We start from the raw sequence: 27,033 nt of genomic DNA, 5'->3' as shown, positions 1-27,033 counted from the left end.
CACCCAAACCTACTGAGTGACCCAGCACCTCACTGAGCAATCCCAAACTCTTTTCCATCTAACACCCGGGCTCAGACAGCTACCACCGCAAAACTGGACTTTGCCTCCCTATAAATTTAGGCCAGGATGATAACATTAAAGTTCAACCTTACCGCTCACCTGCACTAGGGCCAGCCTTGAAGACTCTCAAGAGTTCCTGATAATGTGAGTACTTGGCATTATGGCTTTAGGATAAAATATGGCTCTATTTTGCACATTATTTAAATTACCTTACATTTTTTATTTCCACTGTTATTAAACTGTAATGAATTTATTTGTTTATGAAAGTGTGCACTGCATGTCTAGTACTGTTCTATAATAGCTGGATTTAAAGCCAGCCTCTGATTTCTATCCTAGACATCATTAAACAATTTATTTTCTGTGATAGGGGAATGTGCTCTTGGGCAAGAGCTCTCCATTAATATGAATTATTAACAATATATATATATACATGCATTATGGATTTAAAAGATGAAAAAGCTTGCCAGTTATTCTGTGGAGCTTTCTCCATCTACAAGGCCACTGAATTTCAGACAGCTGTCTGCTGAATGGTCACAGACAAGGAATCCCTGATGACCACTAGGATTTTGCTTTCCTGTTGCTAAAATTATATAAAATGTTTCAGAAGAAAATTCTCTGGGTGGCAATATCTGCTTAACCTTCCGCTACTTCTTCCCACTGTAAGGTAATGTTGTAAACCAGCTGATAGCTCCCCAAATATCAACACTCCCTGGAAAGGGGTCTCAGCACTGTCATCAAAATGCATATAGTTTCATTTAAAAATATCTTACAAAGAAGGATATTTTTGTAACTGCAGCATTTGAGAAAATTGTGTCACATTTAGATGTTCCTGCTGACGCATCTGCTTGTGATGTGCCAAATCACATCTATCAGCTATGTTAAGCTTCATAATCCTGCGTGATAATGAAAAACGATGGGAAGAAGCAGCTTTGATACCGAACATCACACTGCGACACAGCAGCACAGAGAGTGTAAAACATTCAAATCTCAAATAAAACCTCTTAGACATGCAGCTGCAGTGGTCTCCATTCATGTTTCTGTGCAACTTTGCTCTCTGTGAAAAGCACTCTAATAGGTTTTTGCTCCTTCAACCTTTCCAGGTAATTAGTCCCTGTGCTACTGCAGGATTCGTACATCCCACTGCTCATGCTAATGCCACACAATGCTGCGTCAGGAAATCCCGTTGCTTGGTATCCAGGGGTTAAAAAGTAAAAGTACCCCCAAGGACAACTGAATAAAAGGAGGTAAGGGGATTCTAGAGAGTAATTATCACTCTCTCTGCAGGCTCAGATAGAGTTTATTAAAGCTCTCTTTAAAAACCCTTGCGGCAGTGCCTCCTCCCACCTGGCTTCCCTTGTATCTCTTTGCATTGCCGTCCAGCTCAATGAATACTGCCAGGTTCAACCCCCTGCCCCCTTTTCTTTTCCTCCAGAAGCACCTGCATGTTTTCCCCTAAAACCACTTCCTATTGTCCTTCAAGACATTCTTCAGAGTAGCAATTACTGCTACCCCTCTGCATACCACTCCACATCCCATACAGCACTGCCTCCCTCAATAACCTGCTGCCCAGAATACAGCCACACTCCCAGTACTGGACTGGTAACTCAGAGGACTGGTTTACATAGATACTGTATATCTAAGGATATTTTATATTGCATAGAAAGTATTATTATTGTTGCTCTTATTCTTCATTATCACTTTTGTTACCTTTGAGAATTCCCTCGTGATAGCTTTGTGATTGACATTCTTCATCTCATCCCAACACTTAGCTTCTATTTACTCTGCTTTTTACACCCTGAATAGTGTTTTGCCTTTTTTTATTAAGCAGTAACACATGTATTGCCCGCATCATTTTGTGGAAAATAAATCACAAAATACCCTACATCCTAGATGAGGTTTCCTCTTACAGCTCCAAGGCAGACCTAGTCCCACCACAAGAACAGAGTCCTGACCGACCTGTGCCACGGGCGGGCAACCGCGCCTACATCCAACAGACCCGAGGAAACCCAGTCGGCAACCCGCGTCTTTCCGCTAACTAAACACGAAGCTGGCAGACAGCTGGTGGGCACACGCAGAAGGAAGGCAGCTGCACCCTACGGGTCATATGTGCTCCCATATACTACTGCTGACCTCGTACCTCCCCATGCAGAAACTGGACTACCAGCAACAGAACAAAAGGAAGGTCCTCCACCCTGTTCTGCCAAACTGTCTAGCCAAATGGGCATAAAATGATAACCTTCCCTAGGAGTGAAGCGTATTTCACTTCCTTGCCCACCCAATCACCGGCCATTTTCTTACGAGAGTTCTCACTGTCGAAAGTCTGCAATGCAGAGAACTCAGCAAGTCTAGAGCTGATGGGCATCTAATCAGACAGTAAAGCACCTCAGTTTTTTAAATGCCTCACTCACTTAAACCACTTTGCCCTAGTGTTTCTACTTGTTTCTTTTAGACTGGCTGTAATTCATTCTGAAGTAGGTAAGAACTGAAAAATAAGTGCCCAGAGTAATTGTGACACTCCTTCCACTTACAATAACACTTCTGCTGGGAAGAACGTGGTTAAGCCTCCAACATGTTCCTCTGCACCCAGTTCTGGGTAAACTGGTGGTGCTAGAAGAAAAGATTTTCCTTTTTATTTCTTCTGCTTCTGGAGAATGATAAATTAACACAAGGTGAGCAAACAGTGCAGCTGCAGGTGGTGGCAGAGAGCACAATGTGCTTATTTTGCACACTGAAGGTTCACTCTAGTGAATAATTTCTCCAGAGAGAAAAGGGACTTTATTAAGAGCAAATTGCATGCAGATCTTATCTTGCTATCCTGTCTTTTTTTGACACCGATGGATTGACAGACCAGCTAACAAAAGGCACACTGAGGAAAACAGCACTGGTAATTGAAGTGGTAAAAAGATACAAAACACAGCCGGCCAATAAAAAGCAGGTGAAGTAACTCAAAGCAACTTCCCTCCACCCTAGAAACAAAAAGATGGGTTTATTTTACAATAATCACTTTTTTTTTTCCTTATTATTCTGTGTTAATACTCCTCCCTTCAATGGTTTCTTCTCAGCCACTATATACATTTCAAACAAGCTGTTCTTACCACTACTGAATTACAGGTGCAAAATTACATCTAGGAAAAAAGAATCCTGAACCAGTAACCTGGTAGGTGCATGCCAACACACATATGCACACCTGTATATGTATAAACACTAAAATTCGAGTAAGCTTCTATTTCCAGTTACAATTCCACGAGTATTATTTAGGCATTGACAGATTCAGGTCTGCTCCTTTCGGATGTCGTAGAGCGATTGTCTCCTCTTTAGTTCAACAGGCATTACTAACATGAGAGAAGAGACTGGATTTTACTGTTATTTTTGCCAGCACTCCAGTGACATAAAAGCCATATATAAAAGAGTCTGTTACATGCAAGAAGGTTTTGGGTCAAATTACCTAGGCTGTTAAATCTGAGTTACAATGCAGGAAAAAATTTGGACCTGAGCCGGGCTTCACTTTCTCTATATTCACAGTAGTGCAAATATACTGATTTAAATGGATCACCGTTTCATTTCTTACAATATAAAAAGAGGATCTTGACCTTTCGAATTGGAACTTCCTATATTTTAGCCTAATTCTTCCTCCAGATTTCACCAGACTAAATCAAGATAAGACTGCACTAGAAATGCAAGATGTTTCTTTGTTACATGCAGGATTTTGAATGCGCAATACTTGCTGTTTCTCATCTGTGAGAAAGGTACACGGGTACTACCTACAGTTGATTTAAAAGTATATATTTTCAAAAGTATTTTCCTGTTTGCTGCTTCTTCTGAGAAAAAAAAAAAGAAAATAATTTCTCTTTAAAAATCTCATTCCTAGCAAACAAACACTACTGCTGATTTAACAGTAACCTTCTTTAATTCACATAAGTAATACTATATCCATCGTGGATTCACATTAGAAGCTTACTTAATTACTATGTTCTTCTCTACATGGATTTGCACATTTTGATCTTATGCCAGCAAAAATAAAGACTACTGATATATTATTTTACCTAAATATTGTATGAATATAGTCCTACTTACAAAAACCTCTAAATGAGCCTGTACAGGTAGAAAACCCAACATTTTCATTAACTGTTTTTTTCTTTGGTATCAGAATAGAAGGTGCATGTACGTGTTTCAAAGCACTGATGATATAGAATAGAAATTTTAAAGACAGACCTTTGTGGTCACTAATTACATGAATAGCCTTACAACAAAGGTAAAAGACTGATTTAAAATGGATTAACTTTTCTGGATTGTGCTCCTCATCATACCTTTTGAAATTATTATTCAACTGAAAGCAGCAAGTATTAGGGAATTTTAATAAATAAAGAGCCCTAATGCCGCAGGGCAAAATAAATCCTCAGTAATATTAATGGCAAAGCTTCCTTAGACTTCATTGGTTTCAGAATTTCACCAACAGGTCAAAATTCAGCCTCAGGGTAGAAATTCTCCCAACTTTTTATAAAATCCATAAAATAAAACAGAACCTTGAAGCAAAAATAAGATGTCTTATAATTCTTGAAGTTGGTACACTGATTTTTGCAGTTAGAAGTAATAAAAAAGCCTGGTTCATATTCATAAATATATAAATTCCAATAAACTGATAATCTTACTCACAGACAAACAGAAAAAGAGAAAACTTTATAGTGTTCCTGGAGTAAAGGGGAGAAGGACATAAAATAATATACAAAACCATGCCTGCTGCAAACATTAAACCAGAGTGATCTATAAAATAACATACACATTTAGACAGTAAGCCATGTCAATTTAAAAATAGCAAATGATCTTTATACAGTAAAAATGTCTTTACTTTCAATAAAGAGAGTTAATATAGCTTTGTAAAATTTTACAGCTGGTAGGCATATTGCATACATATGTGCGCTGCTACATATATACAAGTCTTCAGGCAATGTACAGTAATGGAAATCAGAAAATGAATGTATGGAGTTTAGAACAGGTAGACTATGAGCACCACAGTAAAATACCCAGTAGATTAAAATTTACCACCTTAGTTACAAACAAATAACTGTCTCCAAAATACATTCACATGGTCATAACGTATTGCCTTAATCTGGGAAAGTCAACAAAATCCTTAACATTGCAACATGAGCGATTTTTGGTTGGTATAAATCAATGAAATTCCACTGAAGTCAGAAGTTGTATGCTGATTTACACCAATTAAGAGTCTGGCCAAATATGCTTAAAGCTATATTTTAAATGCAGCGTTATCAAGTAAATATTATCATAACACAAAACATGTATTTTGAGAAAAATGCACAATTATAAAAAATGAACTTGACAGAAAAATCATAGCCATGTTGTATGTTGTATAAGAAGCATATTATCATGTATAGTAATATATTAAAGAGAAACGGATGTCCCAATGGTCTTTTAAAGCTTAGTTTGAATACCACATCCAAATGACTTTTTTACAAGTGTGAAAAGTTTATGAGCTAATAAAAAGTTAACACTGCAAGTAAGGAAGACGTTGCTTCATAATGATTTCGTTGTATGATTACAGCAAATGATAAAAACATTCTCACTCAATAATACGCTGTAAGAGGTGTTTCATTTACCAATGTTTGCTATCAGCAGTTTCTCCGTGACCACCCATCGCTCACTCCTGTAGAATCTGAAATCTGGTGATTTCTCCCCAGGAATCAAAAGCTTGCATAGCTTCTAGTTTGTGAAGGAAACCAAATAAACAATTTGATTCTTTGCATGCATTGGTAGCATTTGAAAAATTCTATGTACTTATAGACAAGAGTCCATTTACTCCAAACTGCCCATAACAATGTGTGACGATTATGTTCCTTAATGCCCGAAAGCTCCCCTAGACCATTACTCTAAGGCTCACGTTACCTGAGAAATGGTACGTCCCCAAGAAGGTCATAGTCTGGACAGATCGCAACTTTCCAAGGACCAAAAAAAGATACTCTTCTCATCTCAGTGGAACAGATTAACTTTTCAGATATTTCTCTGGAGAGCTGTTCTGGGAGATCACTTAACAAAATCTATAACCTCATTTAGGTGTAGGTCTGATAGCTTAATTCTTGTGATTCAGGTGTATCACTTTTACTGTTTACACTAGGAAGACAGTCCAATAATTCTAAAAATTGGCAAACTCACCAGAAGCATAGACACACTAGATCTGTGTAAATTTGAAAATTCAAAAGAAAATTAATTAGAATTAACAAATTTGGTGGAATTTATTTAGAATTATAGAAATTCAATTATTTGGCATTTGCAATAGTTTTTACTTATAAATTAGACTACCAAGTTACGGAATAAAAATACACATTTAATCTAAAATACTAGATAAAACGTGAAAAAGAAGAACTACCCTTAAGTAACTTACTAGAAGTTATATATTTAATAATAAAACAGAAACTCAAAAGAGTATTTTATTAGGTCATTTAATTTAGTGTGTTCAATTTTAAACTTGACTTGTGATTTATTTTTATATTGGTTTTGCTTTTACATATGAAGTCACATATACAAACAGTTCTAGCACTAAAAGCAATACCATATTAGAAAATTATTACATTTGATGGTTATTAGTCTTTTATTGTAAGTAGTTTATACACTATTGAAAAGCAATTACAGTAAATAATAAATAATTGTGCAATGTCTTAAAACTGTTTAACAACTTAAAATAGAAAAAAATGAATTTAAATTGTAAGAAAAAAAGTAAAATTCAAAGCTCTTGGAACATCTTGTTGAAAAAATGCAGACTTCTAAGTTAATAGATGGGATTTTTCAATGAACGTTGCAACTGAAGATTTGAAATTGGTGATTTTTAATCTCCTGCCAGATAAAAATGTATGGATATTCTAACGTCCAATCATAATTGGCCTATGCGGTTTCTTTTTTGCAAGTGTGCTGCTGTATAATTAGATGGATTTTTGTCCTTGATAGGACGTCAGAACCCAGTGGACCACCTGCGCTGACCACCACAGAGGATGGCAGCACAAAAGCCAGCACAAGTCAGCTAAGGCAGGAGACGAAGCAGCTAGCACGCACCTCCCAGCTTCAAATAAACACTCCCGTGCTTAGCGCCTGCTCGGCACCTGCATATTACAGGAGGTAGTGGAGACATACAGATTAGGTAGACATACGCGTGAAATAAAGGAGTATAAAGTCACTTATATGCTATATTTTTCAGGTACCAGATACATAGAAATGGGCATTCGCCTGAAATTACAACTAGAGAAAATATACCTTCTTTATGGCATTACAGGGGTAGATGCTCAGCAACATCCCGCTCCGTGCCACAGCCTCAGGCAGGGGATCCGAGCCACTCTCCAGAACCTGACCGCTCACCTGCTCCTCCTTATCAACTTTTTGCTTATTAACATAGTTTAGCCCTTTGTAACTGCACGACATGGAAAACTCACATCCCTTGAGTAGCTGACACTGTAATCATAGTGGCAAGATGTTGTCTGCTACAGTTTTAATGTAGTACTGTACTAAAACTTGCAATAGATGCAGAAAATAATATCCAGATATATATGTTTTAGGATATAGTATTACTTTTCAAATGGTTAATGTCTGTAGCTATTAATATGCAATGTATATTAATAATATTTCAAAATTACTATTCTTTCAGTTCAACTGTATATAATTTTATTATACTATATAAAAAGGTGAAAAGAAGTAATTAATTGGAGAGCTATCACCTACCTTTTATTACAGAGGGCCTACTTCTAGCACTAACGGTCATGCTGCAAATCCTTAGCTTCACTCACATGATAACACCATTTTAACTCAAAGAGATGGCTCTATCTCAGAATGACTTCTGATTTTATTCTGGACCATCGCAGGTGTGGGCCTGATATATCTCATACTAAAACAAAGGAGAAGATTTCACTGGCTAAAGCTGGGTGAGGTTTGACAGCAATAGGAAGGTTGCAGAGGTAGGGAGAAGTCTCTGAAATACAGTTAGAAATAATGGCAGTATATTATTATTTTAATCAATCTCTGTTCTATGCTATTCTGCTTCTTTACCAAAATGCTGCAGGAAAGAAGGAGAGTGAAGTGAGGTAAGAATTTGTATCAAACCCTGGTGGGTTCCCCATGCAAGGCTCTTCCTGACCTCCCCTTCATGCTCACGTGTTCTTGCTATCTTCACGCAACTGCACAGGCAGCAAGGATCTCACTCCAACAGATCTGCCCCCCCCCAACACCCCCGAGGGCTGTGTGCAATCAGGGAAAGTATGCTTGGTGGAGCCAAGACCCTCGCTATGCTCTACCTTTCCGCTATGAGCAATATTCCCTTGAAGGCAAACTGCCATTGATATTTTCCTTTCTTTCCCCCTCTACCGCTGACGTTATTTTTGTTACATCGCCTTTTCGTGGTTTAGTATAAAGGGGACTAGCTCCCAACAGTCAGCAGTTTGTGCACACGCTACAAGTAGGCAAAATTTGTCATGTTGACAAACCGTTAACACAAACAGATCTATTACCCTTTCTCTCTTGCTCGGTAAGACAGCTGCCCTCAAGATATTAGCCTCTCAGCCTCCCTGATAAATCACTGATGTATAGGAAACCTGATTATCCCAACATAGGAGGGGTAGAGGATGCTATTCAGCTGCAGAAGAACATGGAAGAACAACATCCATGAGGCTTATAATGAAAGATTTTTGATATACTTAAGTAGTTAACAAAAATTTATTGCAAGAGATAGTTTGTCACTAGATTTACAGTTTCAGAGAACATAGTACAAAACATAGTGCATCAGCTTTCTCTAAACATTAAATAGGTGCAAATACACAAAGATAAAAAACAAAAGGTGAATACTTTACAACATAAGTTATAGAACTATAAATATATTTTATATACATTATACATATTCTAAGACATGATTTTCACTTATATATAGAGAGAGTTCATATTAGTATCAGATTATTCAGTGCTTTAGTTATAGTATAGGTCTGAACTTTACATGAACGTTTGCGTCGTTATACTTACAGTAAATGCTTCCCAAGGAAGGAGGAATTTTAACCAGTTTATTTCACAGAACCGTTTCGCAAAGCCATGGGGACTGTAGAAACAGCAGGACCGCTGAGCTGAAGGCTCCTTTCCCACCCCCCGCCCCCGCTCCCCGAGAACCCGTCCTAAAACAGGGGCTGCAGGGGGATGACAGCCGGGTGGGGGGACAGCAGGGATGGGAAGACGGTGTGTGGCAGCGGGGGAAACGCCAGCTGGGTCGGGTGCAGGACCGAGGGCGGCAGCAGCGGCAAATGCGGCGGGGTGACGAAAGCTGCGTGGCCCCCCGGGCAAAGCCTCGGTCCGACTGGTAGATGAGGTAAAGGCGCTCTGGAAAGAGCCGGGACCTGCGAGAGGAACTGCTGGTGGGGCTGAAGAACCTTCAACGTACCGGCAGCAGCGGCGGCGTGCTGCTGTAGGATGGTGTGATGGATGGTGGTAACGGAGGTAGAACACAGCGGCGGCTGCAAGGGTAAGGGCTGTAGCGGGGAATTCGGGGGCTGGATCGCCGGGGGAGGGAAGGTGAACTTCACTTTGCTGGCCAGCATGTTTTGTGGCATTATCTGCTGATAGGCCTCGGATGGGAGATCTTTGAATTTTTCGTGGTTCTCTGGAGGGAATATCAATGTCTGATCGGGCAGGGTGAAGGGAGCTATTAACTGCTCGGTAGTTAAAAAGGTATGACTGTTTACATGTGCTTCTTTGAATGGCAAGGGTGGTGGGCTGCTAAATATCCCAGGGTTACACTGTACCCATTCACTGGCCGCCTCATTTATTTTCTCATGCGGTAGAGACTCGGCCAATTCATAATGGCAAAGATAGGATTTAGGAGGAGCTTGTTCTGAATGTCTGTTGGGGAGGGGAACTTTGTAACGAGCTTGATTTTCACGACTGTTGACATTTTCTTTTTTCTTTTCATCTTGCGGAACATCCTGCGTGCCGGCAGCTGCTAGAGCACTGTGCTCAGGAACAGAAGCAGCAGAACCTGCAACACTGCCAGAAAATGTACTCGGAGAGCTCTCCATTGCTGCGCACGCTGTCAGTTTGTCATTTTCCAGCACGTGTGAACTATCAGTTTCTAGAGATGACTTGCTTTCCTCCAGCTGCATTGTTTCATCCATATCTTTTGCATGATCAGCTTTGGGATCCACACTGGTTTCCTCTAGACTGTCTTGAGTCAAGAAGTCCCCCAAAACATTTAACGCAGAATTTGCAGAATTTTCTTTGGAAGGCCTGGAGGTCTCACTTCTTGCGTTCCTGTCAAGGCACACGCGATGGATTCTAGTTTTCCTTCTCCTGCGTTTCCCTTTTGCCTTGTGATGTGTACCTAAAGTACGTGCTTGCCTTAAATATTCCTCTGCTGATAAAGTCTGTCCGTATGAGCTTTCATCTGACGAAGAGGAATAGGTATGCTGTCTCCGCTTGCGGTGGGATTTTTCAGGTTCCTCTGTCAGAACGTTGTAACTTCTCTTTATGGACTGGTTTTGACTCAGACTCTTCTCCTCACAGCAGTGTTCTAAACATTTATGCTCTGGGCTACAGCTTGACCTCCTGACTTTCCAGCTGCAACATGTTTTTGAGTACCTTAAGCTATGCCTCCCGGAACTCGGAGCCAGCTGCTTTGCCTGTCTCTGCGAGCTTGCTTTGCTCTTTCTGTGCAGTCGTTTACAACCATGGTGTTGGCTGCTATTTTTTGCACTCCAAACGTCACACCAGCCTCTGTCCCCATGTACATGATCTGACACAGACATGACTCTCTTATGACCATTTTCAATGCCAAGTTTTTGATGCGTCTGCTGTATCTCACCTGTAGCTAGCCAGATATTCCCCGCATCATGTCTGCGCTTCTCTGGATTATTTTGGAAGTGCTGATATTTATTTTCATCTCTGTAACTAATTTCTTTTTCAGTCACTGAGAACATCTCCATTTCTGCCGCTGTTGTGTCTCCACAGTCATGATGATGACAATGACACAATTTTCTTCTCCTTTTCCGTTTTCTACTTTTGTGAAGCCATTTTTCATGGCTTTCTTTGATCCAGACTTTGTTATATTTCTCATCTATCACAGTGTTTTGTCGTAAGTGATTTTTAGAAATGTGATACTTTTCTATTTTTCTAATCCTGAATGACTCATCCAAGGACACTTTATTTTGATTTTTTTCAAGATCACAACTTCTGATGAGGGAAACATCACTTATAAGGGGTATTGTATAGTTGCACACATTTTTATTCATTTCTGTTTCATAATCGCCACACTCTGAAGTAGGTTTATTTGTAAAATCTGAAACTAAGCTACAGTTGGATTCAGTTTTGTGGTACAAATGAGGTATGTTTGGCTGATGCTTGGGTTTTTCTTGGCTGTCACTTGCTCTTGATGACTTGAAATCAAAATATAAAGGATTACAGCTATAAGAAATTGATGGGTCTGTACTTGTGTAAATTAACATTTCTGATGGCCACTGAAGAATATTTGATCCATGTTTGCTAAGAACAGGAACAAAAGGTTCACAAGGTCTCTTGCGCATGTCCGGTTTGCTTTGTGGGACTCCACTACTACCTTCTTTAGACGGTGATGGAGCTAATGCATCTGCCCCCAGCTTTTTTACTTCAGTTTGAGTTGTGGATGAATCACTGTTCCTGTCTTTATCATTTTCCTCTGCAACATCCTGCAGAGATAAACAATCCTCCACAACCGCCTGCGCGAGGGCCCTGTTTGCCTGCAGCTCGTAACCGCTGCAGTCCAGGGGCAGGACCTCAGCACTGTCCGCAACCACCGGCAGCGTTTGGTCCAGTAAGTCTGCTGCACTTACATCAATACCGTAGCCATCCATGTCCGAGGACACCAGTTGCTTTGAATGGGACACAGCAGGAGTTAATACGGGACTCTCTAGCATGCTGCTTTCTTCACTAGCCAGCTCTTTTGATTCCTGAGCTTCAGGAGCTTCTGCTGTGTCTGTGCATTTTTCCACCAGTGGGTGAAAACAGTTATGTTTCTCCTCAGGGCACAGGACTATTTCTGCTGCTGAAGGAGACTGAAGGTTACATGCTCCTGGAACAAACCTACTTCTTCTGCTAAATCCGTGCTCCATAGATGTTTCATCATTATATTCATAGAAGACAGCAGCTGAAGACTCGAGTTTGACCGCTGCTTTCTTAGGAAAAGCAAAAGAGAACCCAACTCTATGTCCTTGAGCTCCTTGAACCTGATCTCCATATTTGTTAGTGTCGGATTTATTACTACATGCATTTCCAGGAGCGGAAGAAATAACAGAAGCAATGTCTTTACAATTCTGCGCATCGTCCATTAACGTACAGCTGAAATCCTGTTTGTTGGCAGAATCGATGGCAGCACTTTGTGGGATATCATTGCAATGATCTCGCACAGTCACTGTAGTGGATTTGAACATAGGGCCGCTTCCAGGAGCACTAGGAAGGAAAACAAAACTCAGGAGTCAGTACCTTTCAGAGAACTGCAGACAGAAATACGGTGTTACACTGGCATCTAAGAGATTTTTTTTACGGAAAAAGGAAGAATCTGTGTATATGTAGATTTAGAATATGAAAAAAGTCATCTGTTATAATAAGATCAGTTGACTAGTATAAAAAAAAAAAAAAAAAAAGAGTAAATATTGTGCCCCCAGTTCCTTCATGTGAAGTTACCAGCTGAAGGGCTAATATTCCTACAAGGTAGCTCACTTTTCCTAGACATACTGGCTGGCCTAATAAGAGACCGTATATCTCCCTAGAAACCTCGCTTCTCCTCCCAGTAGACCATCATGGTTACAACACTATTACTAGAAATAGCAGAGGTTTTACATTCCTTTGTGCTACAAAATATATTAAAACTGAGAGCGCCTCATAGACCACTTCCCTCTTAGTCACATCCTAGTGACTGCTGCTATGCCCACAGGCAATCACCCAGCAGCTCCCATCCTATTTGTGTTCACAGAGTGAACCTTCACAATCTCAGCAATTTCTTTCATGGAAAAATAATATTGGGGAGAGTATTTCAGCTGACAATAGTGCAGTAAGTGATTCATCCCTCTTGAGAAAAAATTTATCACTGTCTACTTCTGTTCTTCATTTCATGTCCTCTTCCCATCTGTTCTATTTGACTTAATAGGAAGCAAAGAGAAGAGCAAAAACTGCTTAAGCTGCCTTTTTCCAGGATCCACAGGAACTACTCAGCCCTAGGAGTGGTGGACCTATGTTAAAACAATTTTTTGTTGTTGTTTTAACCAAATTATTCTATGTTACAGTGCAGAGCAATACTAGATGATGGGTCATTGGGAAAACTTCCAAGTGTCATTTAGGACCCCAAGAAGTGCTGAGATAAAGAATGACAAACTTAATCTATTGGGTCTAGAAATTAAAGTAGAAGTTTTATGAGAAAGGAATTCCTCATGAGAATTCCTGCCTTGTCCAGTTCTTCAGAAATTTAAAATATATATTAAACACCCCACACAAATCCTTTCTTAACAGAATAAAATGGTGGCTTCTACAAAACCAAACTAGAAAATACCATTTAAAAAATCCTGTGTGTCTGGCTGTATCACATCCCTAAGGAGCCAAAGTGGTAGTAAACAGCAATTCTGAAATACGGAAATAAAGCTCGGAGATAAATTCTCCTTCAGGAACTAGAAGAAGGATATTTAAAAAACCAAACCAAACAGAAACAACAAAACCCCGCAAAATCTGTGCTTCACTAGCACGGAAAAAGGGAAACAATAAGTTCCTCTTTCTCCTGAAATATGCTAAATTCAGATTTTGGAGTATGCTTAGGGGGAGTATTATCTAATATCCTCAAGTATTAAATTTGGACAGTTAAAACACTGATGGAGGAGAAGGAGTCTCTACGTGAGTTATCATAAAAGGATAAAATAATTAAAATTGGGTGTCATGTTGCTCATGTCAAACAGACCTCACAACATTCATGTCCCATCCAACTGCTTGGACAGCCTTTGTTTCAGCATGCTGCCCACCATCCAAGCTATGGAGAAAGAGACTACTACTGAACAAGAGCTACAATTTGGTTGGACTTCCCTGTTAGTTCATCTGCTGAGACGACGGCTGGATAAAACATTTGTGTTTGAGCATCTACTTTTTTGCTTTTTTCCCCTGAGATTCCACTGTGAAAAGTTGATACATATATTTTCAGTGGCTTGTCAGTGTCATAACTGTGTCATATTTAAGCGAGAGCACAGTCACAACTAGCAAGCTCAATATTAATTTCAACAGTATGCTTAGATGCAATACTAAAACGTATCACTAGCAAGGAGTCACTTTTGCAGAGGGAGGTAAACACTCTATTGAGCTGGGGAAAAGAAGCACTTACCTTTTAATATAAAAAACCCCAGTTATTGAAATTTAAAACTGTATTTCTGGATGCTTTCCCAGGCGAGCAGTTTGAAAAATAAATCACAGAGGTCTGTTACAACCTAGAAAGACAGACTGTATTCCTCACCTCATCAATGAAGTAGTGTCAGCCTGCAAATGCATGACCTAGTTCGCTCAGCTTTCAACCAATGTGCCTGGTTTTACGAAATATATAAAACACATCTTTTTTTAAACTAAAAATAGATGTCGTTTTAGCTCCACTGAAAAAGCAACGTTAAACATTCATTTCTGCACATAGTGTGAACCAAATTACTGTACACATACTGCTTCCAAAATGCCATAAAAATGGGGCGGGGAGCTCCAGCCGAGGGACTCCAACAGCCCCACGTCCCACAGCACCAGCAAACAGTGGTGGGCTTATTTTAAAAGTATTTTTTTTTATGTTTCAGCAGCTATGCACTTACCATGTTGTCTCTTTCCTTAGCTCAGCTAGCTTGTGCAAACGTTGAAGGGCTTTTTCCTGTTTCCTTTCATCTTTTCGTGACTTAGAAGCTACATTTCGAGCAAACTCCCTCTGTTTCAGTTCCTTCAGTCTCTGCAAGAAAGAGTCATATAAGACACACACAAAAAACAGGGATGATAAATGTTTATAATGACAGTTACTTTCTGGTAAGCACTCATGGCATGAATTATTTTTTGAAGCTAACCAAAGCGACCCATTCAATAAATTTATGTATTTCAAGTGAATAACCAAAATACATAGAGATGCTAGAGACAAGTTAGCTAGGTTAGAGATAGCCTAGATAATTTTACTGTAGCTTTTGTGATTCATGTAGACCAGCCTCAGTAAGATGAAGCAATGTTAATCCAGAATTTTGCTCATGACTCTCTTCCCAAAAACCTTCCCCACAGCCTGATTGCTCTTTGAGATAGTAATAAAAAATAATGAGACCACCCCAGGTATTTTTCCGCAAAGCCACTCTGCAGCCTGTTGACCCCCAGCTGGTATTAAATCTCGGGTTTTTCTGCCTGAGATGCTGGGCATAGCACTTGTCACCACTGAACTGCAGGAGGTCCCTGTGAACCCTTTTGTCCAGCCTATCAAGGTCCCTCTGGACCTGCCCCGCCACATTATCAGTGTGGTATCACCCGTGAAGCTCCTGAGAGCGGGCTGTCCTACCATCCAGGTCATTACCAAAGATGTTAAAGGGCCCTGCCCCAGCAGCCATCCGCAAGGGATGTCATGGCCAGAGAAGTCTTGTGTTTTGAAATGGGAAGATCTTCCCTCTGAAGGAGCTTGTTTCCTGCTTTTGCTGGTGTCTAACGCAGCAGTTAACCAGATGCTGAGTTTCGATCCAGTATCTCGTTTGATTTCACCTCCAGCCTGTTTCTTTGGGAGGAAATTAAAATGCACAGCCCTGACTCTCCACATAAAAAGGGGATTTTGTTTTCTTTATATCACAGAAGGACAATATGCAGAGACTTTCCTAATCCTTCATGTCATCAAAAAGTATTCCTGTAAGTCCCAAAGCCCATCAGTGTTTCGCTCAGTTGCTCAGTGTGTCCCCAATATGGCTCGCAGTCTAGATGACATCATCTTATGAGATCATGACCTCATGATTCTGGGAAGAACCCAGTAATTTGCCACCGTTTTCGTGGCATTAGTGCGAGGGCGAATGGCTGGCCATGAACAGGGGCCACGTGGTTTTCTAAAAGCATTAACTCTAACTCCAAACTGTTTGAGGGGTATTGAGAGCTTTGCTTACCACTGGTAGGCACGTGTTGGATACACATGTAATGGAGTTTGCAGAACTCTGCAAGCACTGTTCTCCTGATCATTCTCAATTTTTCATTTTTGCCCCTTGTGTGATTTTTTTTCCTATTCACAGAAAAATATCCCTCATATAACATCATTCATTTATGCACTGAATTTGTTTTTACCATTTTGGGTGATGCTAATGCTACCTTGGCAGTCCATTTAATGCCAGGAAACATATATGTAGAAACATGCTGAGAAAGCAAACAAATGCTTGCAAAAAAATGAGCACTACTCTCTATTTTCAATTTTTGCATTATTTTTCCAGTAACTGGATATTCCTTTGAAGACAGCCTTGATAGACACAGAGAAATAATCTGAAAGGCGATCACTTCTTCTATCATTTATATTTCGTAGATTGAGTTATCAAAATTTGTTTTATTGTGCTAACACAGTGTAAGGTTATAAATTCAGTCAAAACTGGATGTACGGTAACTTTTTTCCAAGAAAAAAGGCTTGAAATGTGAAGCATCTTTGTAGAACATTTCTTACTTCTATGCATTCCTGTTTTCCTAAAAATAGCACGATACTGACCCTGTTTCCCACCAGCCACTCATGAAACCCAAAGTATTTCATTTCACAGGTGACTTCTGAGTACTCAGAATACCAGAGAAGCGATGAAGTTTGCTCCTTCACCTCCCCACCTCCAGCCCTTGGCATTTAAAGACAGGATTTCATTCCATTTTGTAGAGCTCAATAATACTTCGTCCTTTTTTGCCTCCAATGTGTAAGCAAAGAAGTATGCAACAAAGCAAGAAAAAAGAGATAAAAGGGTGCTTTTTCACAAGGTTAAAAAGGAGAAGCTGAGGTGTATACAAATCCATAATCACCCTCCAGCAGCAGCACTTTACTGTAATTACTGGGATGATTATAATTAGTGATTTGATTCTGAGCAGATTTTGATCCCTTTTCGCTTACTGCTCAAAGTTAGCAGGACTCCACAGAATCAGGAGTGCCAAAGTTAACACAACTCCACATTTCAGGGCACGAGTAGGGTCCCAATCCCAGTGAATAGGACAATGCTGTTAAAGGAAGTTTCACCTGATCTTGGAGGCACAGAAGATGCATTTCACGCTTATCGTTGCCAAGCAAACATCATTCTACCGGAGCCTCTCAGTTAGCCCCATCAGTCATTATCTGTTTAGCACATACCAGTTCTCATACAGAAGAACCGTTCACAAATTTTAAGTAATTAAATTGTTCTCCCTGATTGCTACAAGTAGGTGTCAATGTGTAAGACAGTGCCGTCTGGCAGAAGTTTTGTGTGCACGGACTGTCTGCTCTTCACTTCTGGTGAACTACTTGTTCCAGAGCTCCCCTTCCTTCAGACCTCCTGTCAAATACACCACCCCTTTCCTGTATGGAAAACTGTTCTTGACATAATATGAACTAGTTATACAATGCGATTTTATTTTTTTTTTCCTCCTTACAACTGGTATCTTAGTCTTTTTCATGGAAAGCTTTAACGACCTCTAAGGATTATACCCTAGGTAACTCCTGAGGACTTTATTCAGCAAATATGTATGTATGAGTAGAACTTTTCTCAGTTGTAAACCACAAAACATGCACCTGGTGCAAGCTGGTTTGAGACCTGGTTAGGCAGTTTCCAAAAATAATATTTCTTACACATAAAAAGTCATCTAAGTGGGAAAATGTGTCGCCATTGTTGGATACTATAGTTATTTTCCATTTGTCTGTCTTTAGCCATCTGATAAACTATCATCACCTGCATTCCCTTACTGCACTTAGTCATGCTAGTGACTGCTAGCACTGCATTTACACAGCCCTATATTGGTATTTTGTTGGGTTTGCTTGTATTATGCAAATGAAACCAAGATATTACCCAATTATACATAAAGTGCCACTAGTCCACGTGTTCTGAGTATCACAAGGCCCCCCAAAACTTGTTCAAAGTAAATGGCAACAATAAAAACACGAGTGTGCCTTATTCCTAAAAAGCATCTTTTTCTTAACATCTTTATGTCTTTTCATGTGGCAGAGCTATTCACCAATGCTAACTTCAGCAGTTAGTTTAATGCCCATTATGTTCATTTGCTTCCATGGATCAGTAAGCAAATAATTAGCAGGCAGTCATACAGTATTTAAATATGATTCCCTCCTGTATTTTGCTCTGCTTATGAACCAGCTCAAAATGTGTAAGTCCTAGCAAGCAGAGTTCAACAAACAGTTCACAATGAATAATTAAATGACATTTCTCCAGGAGAACTAAATGCCTTCATTGTTCTCCTGATACACTGTACTGCCACTTCGAACGTGCAGAGCATGGACCACCATCAGTTTGCACATGACTTTCCCCAGCCCGGAGCAATGGGAAGCCTGACCCTGATTCTCCAGCCTTGCAACGGGATCCTGCAGCTGAGCTGCTTTCACTCGGGCAGAAGCTGAGTTATTTTAACAAATCTAACTGTAACACTGGGCCTGAAGCAGAAATATTCCACCTATTTCTAACAAACTCAGCTGGGAATCTTACTGCACACCCATTACATCATGCTCAGCTGAGGTATGGAAGTCCAGACGAAAAGGAAGACTTTACCAGCTCCTACGTACCTATGCATGGATGAAACTACACGTGAGAAGACTACATGAGGTCCAAACTCAGGTGTGGCTGCATTTCACTCAGAGGCATACAGCTCAGGTGTCCCCAGGCTTGCCGTGGAAGATACCAATTGGAATAAAAAAAAAATCAAAAAAAAAAAAAAATCAAAGAAATCCTAAGTGGACTTCCAATGCGACCCCATTCCTGGTTACTTCACTCTTGTCTTCATTCCCCCATTTACCACATTAGACAGTTGATTTCAGCATGCCGCTTTTCAAAAAGCTCACGCTGAGTTTCCTAATTCTCCCCTGCATTTTATAATACAGGAACCACAGGCCCAGATCCTGCTGCCGGAGCCAGGTGCCTGAAGACCTCTGTGGATCAAAGCCTCTTGAAAGCAAACACACATTATGGCGTTAAGGACACTTCTTACATCACTATTGCAAGCCTTCTGCCACCTTGCAAAGTGGTGGTTGGTTGGTTTTTTTTAAACACAAGATTTAAGCACTTGTAACAATAGCACTTCAAACTAACAGGTCTTCAAAACATAGAGAAGACTTTACTTAATAAATATGCCCAGGACAGCGAAAGCATGTGAAGGCTGAATAGTGAAACACAATGTACCTGAATACTATGACACCAGGTGATAAAACGAGGGGGAAAAAAAAAAAAACAAACCACAAAAAAACCCCCAGTCTCAAATAATTTTATACCTTGAAACATATAATTTAATGTTATCAGAACTGACTCTGAAGAAAAGCAGTGAAACTTTTAACAAAGTTTATGAAACCAAAGGGGAAATCATAACAAGCGTCAGGGTTGATACAGGCTCTCTCTGTAGCGTTAATATTTCACATAAAAACCAGCCATCCCCCCCCAGCACAAAAGCATCATCTAAGGACTACTTATTGAGAGGATCTCATAAACTACCTGTGCAAAGCTTATCTCCCTAGTCTAGGAACAACTTTAATAGGGTCAAGAAACAATGGGAACAGTTTTTATAGGAGCAGGAGTCTGAAAGATGCCTATCAGGGGATTTCAGGGCAGTGCAGTTCAGATATTATTATGCTAATAAGCTTTTGACCTTAGATTAACAATTCAATTACTTGGACTTTTATGATACTGAAAATACGTAGACCATAAATTCATTTTCTGATCAATGGAAATATAAAATTACAGAACTTAACAGCCATGACATCAAATTTTGCTGCTTTATTGTCTTTTTATTTTATCAGGAAAAATGACCGTATTCCCAGTAGTCAATGAATCATGAATTTATGTGATTGCTAGCTTTTAAAAATAACTCATCAAAATGAAACTTCCTTTTCTTGCTCCCTAACTATGAAATACTCGAAGCTGCAGCCCAAATATCGTAAGCAGGCTGCTACAGCCCTTTATATATTGAGCACTAAAATACCAAGTGTTTATGTTACACCTTGAAATTTCTGCTGTAGCTCTTTTTCAAGTTACTTGCTTCTGAAAGATCTGATATAGCAGAGTGACAGCTAATGTGGGAACCTTTGAGAAAGCAGACGAAGGATCAGGGAAAGAGTCCAGCGCATAATTCATTCCTATAGCTTTACATTACATTAAGAGAACTGACGTACTGTCATGTCTATACCACACACCAGAAAATGCAGCTGCTGCTTAACTAGCTCAAGGACCTTGAAACTGTAAAGGGAGGCGAAGCTAAATGCAGTAACTGATGACGAGTTAAACTGCTAAGTTGCCCGTGTCAGAAGAGGGAGGACCAGGAGACCACAACGCTGCAGCCACCGGCATCAGTGCCGGTTTTGGTGAACAACCTGCCAGACCGGAAGAACAAGGCACAAATCTGCTCCTACGCCACCCTCCCAATCAGCGACAGCAGTGTTAGGCTGAGACCACGAAGACATGGGATATTCAGTCCTACACGTGTGTCCTAAAACCAGCATGAGCTTCCCCAGCTCCAATGCTGTCTATAACTCCATTTGCACCCTGAAAGGAGCTGAAAGTCCATTGCAGCTCCCTCCTGCCTTTCAAAACTTTGCTAATGACCTAAATATGGGGACCATGGGTTGGTAGTTCAGCGCTGTCGTGGAGGTGCCACAAAAGTGGCATTTGGATTTATTTAAAACAAATTAAATATTTCTTGCCTATAAATCTGTACATGATATAAAACATATTTTTAGTTGTTAATAAAGGTGGGTTTTTGCTTGTATTCAGTTTGGTTTTTTTAAAAAATCTGATTACTGCTTAATACAGGGATTAAATAGAACTATGTCTTAGCTCCCAGTGATTATTCTAGAAGCTATTCCCCTTTCTCTGAATACCACCTGACTGCCGTCGATATACTCCCTGTTAACTGAGGTGGTTTATTGCTTCTTCATGTGAATTATGGTACGACAAACAGAGCCACAACGTACTCAATTAGATAAACACTTGTCACACCAAACCAGACTAGTATCCTTTCGCAAAGAGGATTGAGCTTAATCAATTATAAATAATAACTGAATAGATCAGAGCTCCTGTAACACCTGTAAACACTCAAATGGGGAACAAAACGTGCCATTTAAAGCAGAAAACATTCCTTACTGAGATGCAAAATAAATGTATTTTCCTTCTGCCTTTGGTGGTTTGTGCGGGCATATGTATTCTACTGTTCTGCAACTGGAGACCCCTTCACTTTACACAGCACAACAGGGCAGCACCTCTTCACTTGCGCTGTGGTCTGCAGTTCTACATACTTTTCACGACTATATCTTTCATATTATTAAAATAAATAAATAAATAAATGTCTCCCTTTGTAAAGATCATAGAAAAAATTAAAGCTCCAAGAAAAAAATACTGTAATACAAGAAGAATCTACCCTGTTAGTGCTACAGGCCTTCCCCAGCAGAAGTTAAACAAGACAAGTTATTTCCACAGAAAGGAGAAACGTCAAGATTTCTCAATGAAATTAGTAATTCAACCACTCAAATAAGTAGGCTGAGGAAGAAATTAATAGACAATCTTTTTTTTTTTTTTTCATGCTGCCAGTATGGAGTTATTGCTATAATGTATTCCTGCAATAGAAGAGGAACGGGGGAATTTTAACAGCAGCCTACAACTGCTTGATGGGGAGTTACACAGCAGATGGAGTCACTTCTTGCTAGTGGCAGGGAAAGCTTCCCTGCTAGGTTGTTGCAGCACTGGAACACTTTACCCAGAGGGGCTGTGGCATCTCCAACCCTGCAGAAATTCAAGACGTGGCTGAAAAAAGCCCTCTCTTACTTGATGATCTTGTGTTGGCGAGCATGAAGCCAGCGACTCCTTCCAAATGACCACCTTTTTTATGATTTCTGTCTTATGCAGTGAGTTATCTCCTCACTTTATCAGTGCATGGACTACATTGGCCACTCACTTTGTTTTTAAAAAGCCTTTAATAAATCACATTGATCTATTGCTGGCTTATGAATAACTTCCAGTTTGTTGCAAGCTATAAGCTGCTCCTAACTGTCTCTGCCTAAAGCTGTATGTATCTCACTTTAAGCTGCAAAATTTAAAACCTTCCTTAAAAACTCAGTGCTCAACAAATTTGCAACAGGACCCACATTTTACATGATCAGGTATTAAGCCCTCCAGATGACAAGGAACACGCAGGTTGTGAATAATCCTTTTCTTCTCCTATTTCTACCACGAATTGCAGCCACACCCTCCTGATGGTCTTTTAATATTAGAAGAAAACTAAACCACACAGATGTAGATATATGCAGGATTTAAAAATAGCAAGTCCTTGGAGCCCACAATGGTGCTGAATAGGTAGATTCTGTTGAAGTGAAACTGTGCTCTTTTTCCAGCACTGTCACGAGCATCATCCCAGACTGGGGAGAAAGTGGGAATTAATTAAGAGGAGGGGAAGGTTGGGATTGTTTTACCTGCACATCATAGGCCTGAAGGCAGGTGGGTGATGAGAAGATTCAATTCTTTACGATTTGGGGGAGGGGGGGATTTTTATTAACTTTAAATGAATTGATGCAATGTAAATGTTCACAAAGAACTATAACTTGCTCATGAGCACACTTAATGATACACGGTACTTCAGTTCATTGTGTAGTCTGCAAAAAAGAACTGTTGAACCAGCTTTTACGTTCAGATACTACAAATATATATTAAATACATGTATTATGTTATACAACTGAAAAGACACAATGGTCTTTTCTACTTTTGTAATATAAAAACTGAAATTATTTTATCATGAAATATAATTAGGTTTTGAGACTACTTCATACTTCATATGAAGCATTTTTCTTGTAAAGTGTCTCAAGTTCAGTTAGATTTTCCTATGTAATTTCATGGGGAAAAAAATAAATGAAACTTGAGCTTAAAATGAAACCCAAACCCAATTGAGTTTTCAAAATCATGAGGAAAATCAGAGTGTTAAATATTTTGCACACTTGCACCTGTAATATACATGAAAGCTAGTTATCTTTGATGAAGATCTTACTAATTACTCTTGATTAGGTGACTGCAAAAGGTATCCGCTGGAGCAATAGAAGGAAAAATAAATCTCTCTCTGCTTTCTATTCTTTTTAACTCTTTTCCTTCAGAAATTATCTACCAGAAACAAACACATACTTCATTATGTGATGATTAATGCCCTTCCCAGCATAGTAAGCCTCTTGTTTCATTCAACATCATTCTGGTGCCTGCATGTCTTCTGCTCCTTTCCAGTGTACCCCGCTGCAGGATTCAGATAGCATTGTGGCTTACAGTTGAACAAGGCCCCAGGACTTTGACAAATAACAGGTTCTGGAGCATAAATTAAGACTTTTGTTGCTTCTGTTTTAAGATAACTATGTTTTCTGAAGTTGACTAAATGGCCATAGCATTGCCACTGTGCAAAAACATTTGTTTCAAACCTGCAGAATTGCTGAGTGTTGCATACTGAGTAGCGATAGCTACTAACCACGTGTATAACAACAGCCTGATCTTATTGCAAGCTGGAGGGTATTTTTTGTTAGCTTCAGCAAAAATCAGCTGAATACTCCATAAATATTAAGGCCAAGACCAAAAAAACCAGCATAGAAATATAGAATTAGTGTCTCACCTAACAAATAAATTTTATCCAACAATGAAAAGAACATAAAGCTGACACACACTTGTGCATCTGGAAAGTGGTTACATATGCTAGTCTCTAATTTAAAGGTATTTATTTTAATGACTCTAGGCCTAATTCTGCTCCTCTTGAAGTCAATGGAGAAACTCCCGCTGAGCTCAGGGAGAGCAGACGTTTTAAATTCAGCATAGAAATTTTCAGCAACACTTAAGGAAGCTTCTTCAGTCACAAAGATTAGAAAAGATCAGTACACGCTGCTTCTTTAAGGATCACTTTACCTTTACACCCACTCTTGCACCACCTAGGATTCTAATTCCAAAAAAACCATGCGACATTTTAAATCCTGTCAAGAAATGGTTATTCGTAGCACCATTAGAGAAAAGGGCAATGCTGTAAAGAAAAGGGCTCGACTCCACGCTTCTGGGAAGACACAGACGGCCGTAAGCGTGGGGCTGCCCTCAGAGGCCACAGCTCCTCTTTGCTGCTCCGGAGGGAAAACCCAGCACGGATCATTTCAGACATCATGTGCCATGCCCTGGTCCCACAGCATTATCCACTACTTTCCTTTCACTCCAGCAGTGAAGTTTAAGCATCCAGAATATTCTTCCTGAGGATGGCACATACAATATTTTCAGGTTTGCCAATTCTGCTGCAACCAAAATATTCATTCAGGGAGGCACTGCCTCCTGATATTTTCAGTCACTGAGTGCTAAATGTTGATGACCGCTTTATTCTCTGGCCAATTACAATTTCCCATGCATAAATAACGAGAGCTCCACAACATCCCATCTAAACTCTATCCAGAAAGCTTTAAGCTATTGGAAAAATCCCCATTTGAGCAGCATTCATCTTCCATAAATCATTTCATCGGAGCAAGACTTCCTCACCAAGAACTCCCTTCAGAGAAAGACCACCTCTACACCTCTTTGGAGGGGGAATTTTGGATTTCCCTTTAGAATGAGTTTCTAGTGGGAGATGAAAGGCCACAAAATGGATGGTTCCATCAACACACAAGCATTGGATGGCTCAGCTGTTAAAGCTGTCTTTTGCTCATTTTGGAGACTGTTTTGCTGTTTTCTGCATGAATAAAGTACTTGGTGGCTCTGAGATCTTTGAGACTTCGTACAACAACTCTTTACTCCAGTGGCCTCCAACACCTACTGGCATCTATTGTGACTCATCAGCTTTTCACCTTGGTCAAAATGGTTCACTGGATCTCCAGCACTGAAGTTCTCTGTAGGATCACACTGTTATTCTGATTATTCCTCCTTCTTTACTGAAGGAGGACACAATACCCTTTCCACAAGCACAATAAAAATTGCAAGCAGAAACTTTTAATCTATGTTTTCAGCCTCTCTGGTCACTGAAATTTTAGGAAAGACTGCCACAGAGACTGAAGTGAACCTACCAAATCTTAACGCTTTCCAGTCTCTACAATGTGTACAATGACTGAAAACAAGGAATTAATATTTACAGTCAGGTTCTCTAAAGGATATTTTCCATAATCCTTCAAGGATACTCTAATAACTCTGATGGGCTGAAGGAGACGAATTCCCTCAAAGTGAGCTCTTTATTTTATAAATTCCTTATGTCAGAGCTAAATCACAATCACCTTCTCATATCAGTTCTATATTGGATCACTGAGCCATTCAAAGCCTCTGTTCATGAAATGCTTCTCATCAGAAGGATCTGGTCCTTGCCACAGATTATCCCAGGACCATGAGAAGCTTCTTCAAAGAATAAATAAAATTTGTCCAATGAAAATTGAGGGAAGAACAGGCCTTTGCAAATTTTAACACATATCTCACAGCCACAGCTAACTGGCACAGACAAAATCTTAGTTATCCTTAAGCCAACCTTTAATATTATTCACACAGACCCCTCTGAGAAAAACACAAGATTAAAGAAAAATCATTACATGTGAAGACTGCATCTTGCAAGGCAAAATGAATTAATACCGCAATTTGACTTACACTTTCATTTTCAACTATGCAAATGAAGTATGTTGTAAAGTAACTTTGATAACATAGCACTGACATTACCGTGAGTAGTAGATGTTGGTAGCAAGCGGTTACGACAGCACATGTCTCTATTTATGTGTGTCTTCTACTGCATCATTGCTTTTGCAGACTGAAATATTAGTAATTGTAGAGCAAGGATGTATGTGTCACCACGCTGTGTTAATAAAGTATTAAGTTATCAGTAAACCACAGCTGGGAGGCTGCTGAGGGAAACCAGGACTGTAACACAGACCCCCGAAAGGACAAGCACAAGATCATAGCAGAGGCCTTGGAAGTGGAAGGAACGGGATGACACCAGGGTCCCAGGGCTATAAACAACTCACCAGTGTTCAATTACCGCTTGCTAAAGGAATGCAACTTTAAAATACGCATAAAAGTGGGCTTAGGGATAAAAAGAAAATGGAGAAGCATCCAACATACGTAAAACACACTATATATAGCAAATTTCACTACAATATGCAATTGGGAACCACTGGAGCACATATTCATATTAGTGAATACATTAAAATGACCCCCAAAGGAACTCAGAAGAGGAGAAAGAAACCATCAAACTTCACTCTCTTCCTGGCAAAAAGGAGAAGGAAACCACCAATAACAACATCACACTCCCCCACGTGAAGTGCTGACAGCTTGTAATGACACCTCCCTTTTCTTCTTGGGAGGACCATGACATCAAAAAAGGATCAGACACTAGAAAGCTTACATATATCTGTATCATTATCAGGAATGAGCTCTTATAATTGGATAATTTGGACTATAAGCACCAGTATCATTGTAGTTGGCCCAATAATAATTCTTGCAGTAGGCTGTTAGGACTTCAGCTAAACTAACAACAAATTCTTGGCTTTGCACATCAGATGTGTTTCTTTCACCCACGTAACTGCAAAAGGTGTTTGGTCGGGTACCCCTGCCTCAAGAACTGGCTGAACACGCGACAGAGCTGATGATCGGTACAGCAGGTCCAGCTTTCTGTTTTAATGTAACCCAGAAGCAATTCATGGCAATATTCCCCTGCCTCAATCAGGTATGAACCTATCAGGAGATAATTTGCCCTTGATTAAGAATCACTAGGAAATTAATAAAAACAATAATTAACTAATAATGTAAAGCTCATTTCCGAATGGAAATGTAGCCAAATCTC

The 27,033-nt window shown here is 39.8% G+C and overlaps 1 protein-coding gene across 4 annotated transcripts in view; it reads right to left on the bottom strand.

The window, feature by feature from the left end:
* Nucleotides 1–8,747: 8,747 nt before the first annotated feature.
* The window catches only part of ZNF804A (zinc finger protein 804A), a 156,480-nt gene continuing 138,194 nt past the window's right edge, over nucleotides 8,748–27,033 (bottom strand). For 3 of the 4 annotated variants that reach the window (XM_030017723.1, XM_030017725.1, XM_030017724.1), the window contains 2 exons: nucleotides 14,886–15,016; nucleotides 8,748–12,510 (listed from right to left, as the gene is read on the bottom strand). In XM_030017723.1, the coding sequence (XP_029873583.1) occupies nucleotides 9,213–12,510; nucleotides 14,886–15,016 (3,429 nt within the window). In that variant the 3' untranslated portion in view covers nucleotides 8,748–9,212. Of the gene's footprint in view, nucleotides 12,511–14,885; nucleotides 15,017–18,805; nucleotides 19,225–27,033 lie in introns of those variants that run through there. The other variant, XM_030017726.2, reaches the window with a different exon arrangement.

This window comes from Aquila chrysaetos, chromosome 6, assembly GCF_900496995.4.
Source record: "Aquila chrysaetos chrysaetos chromosome 6, bAquChr1.4, whole genome shotgun sequence".
Lineage (NCBI taxonomy): Eukaryota > Metazoa > Chordata > Aves > Accipitriformes > Accipitridae > Aquila > Aquila chrysaetos.
The sequence above is the reverse complement of the archived record's forward strand: the minus strand, read 5'-3'. Positions and strand labels throughout refer to the sequence as shown.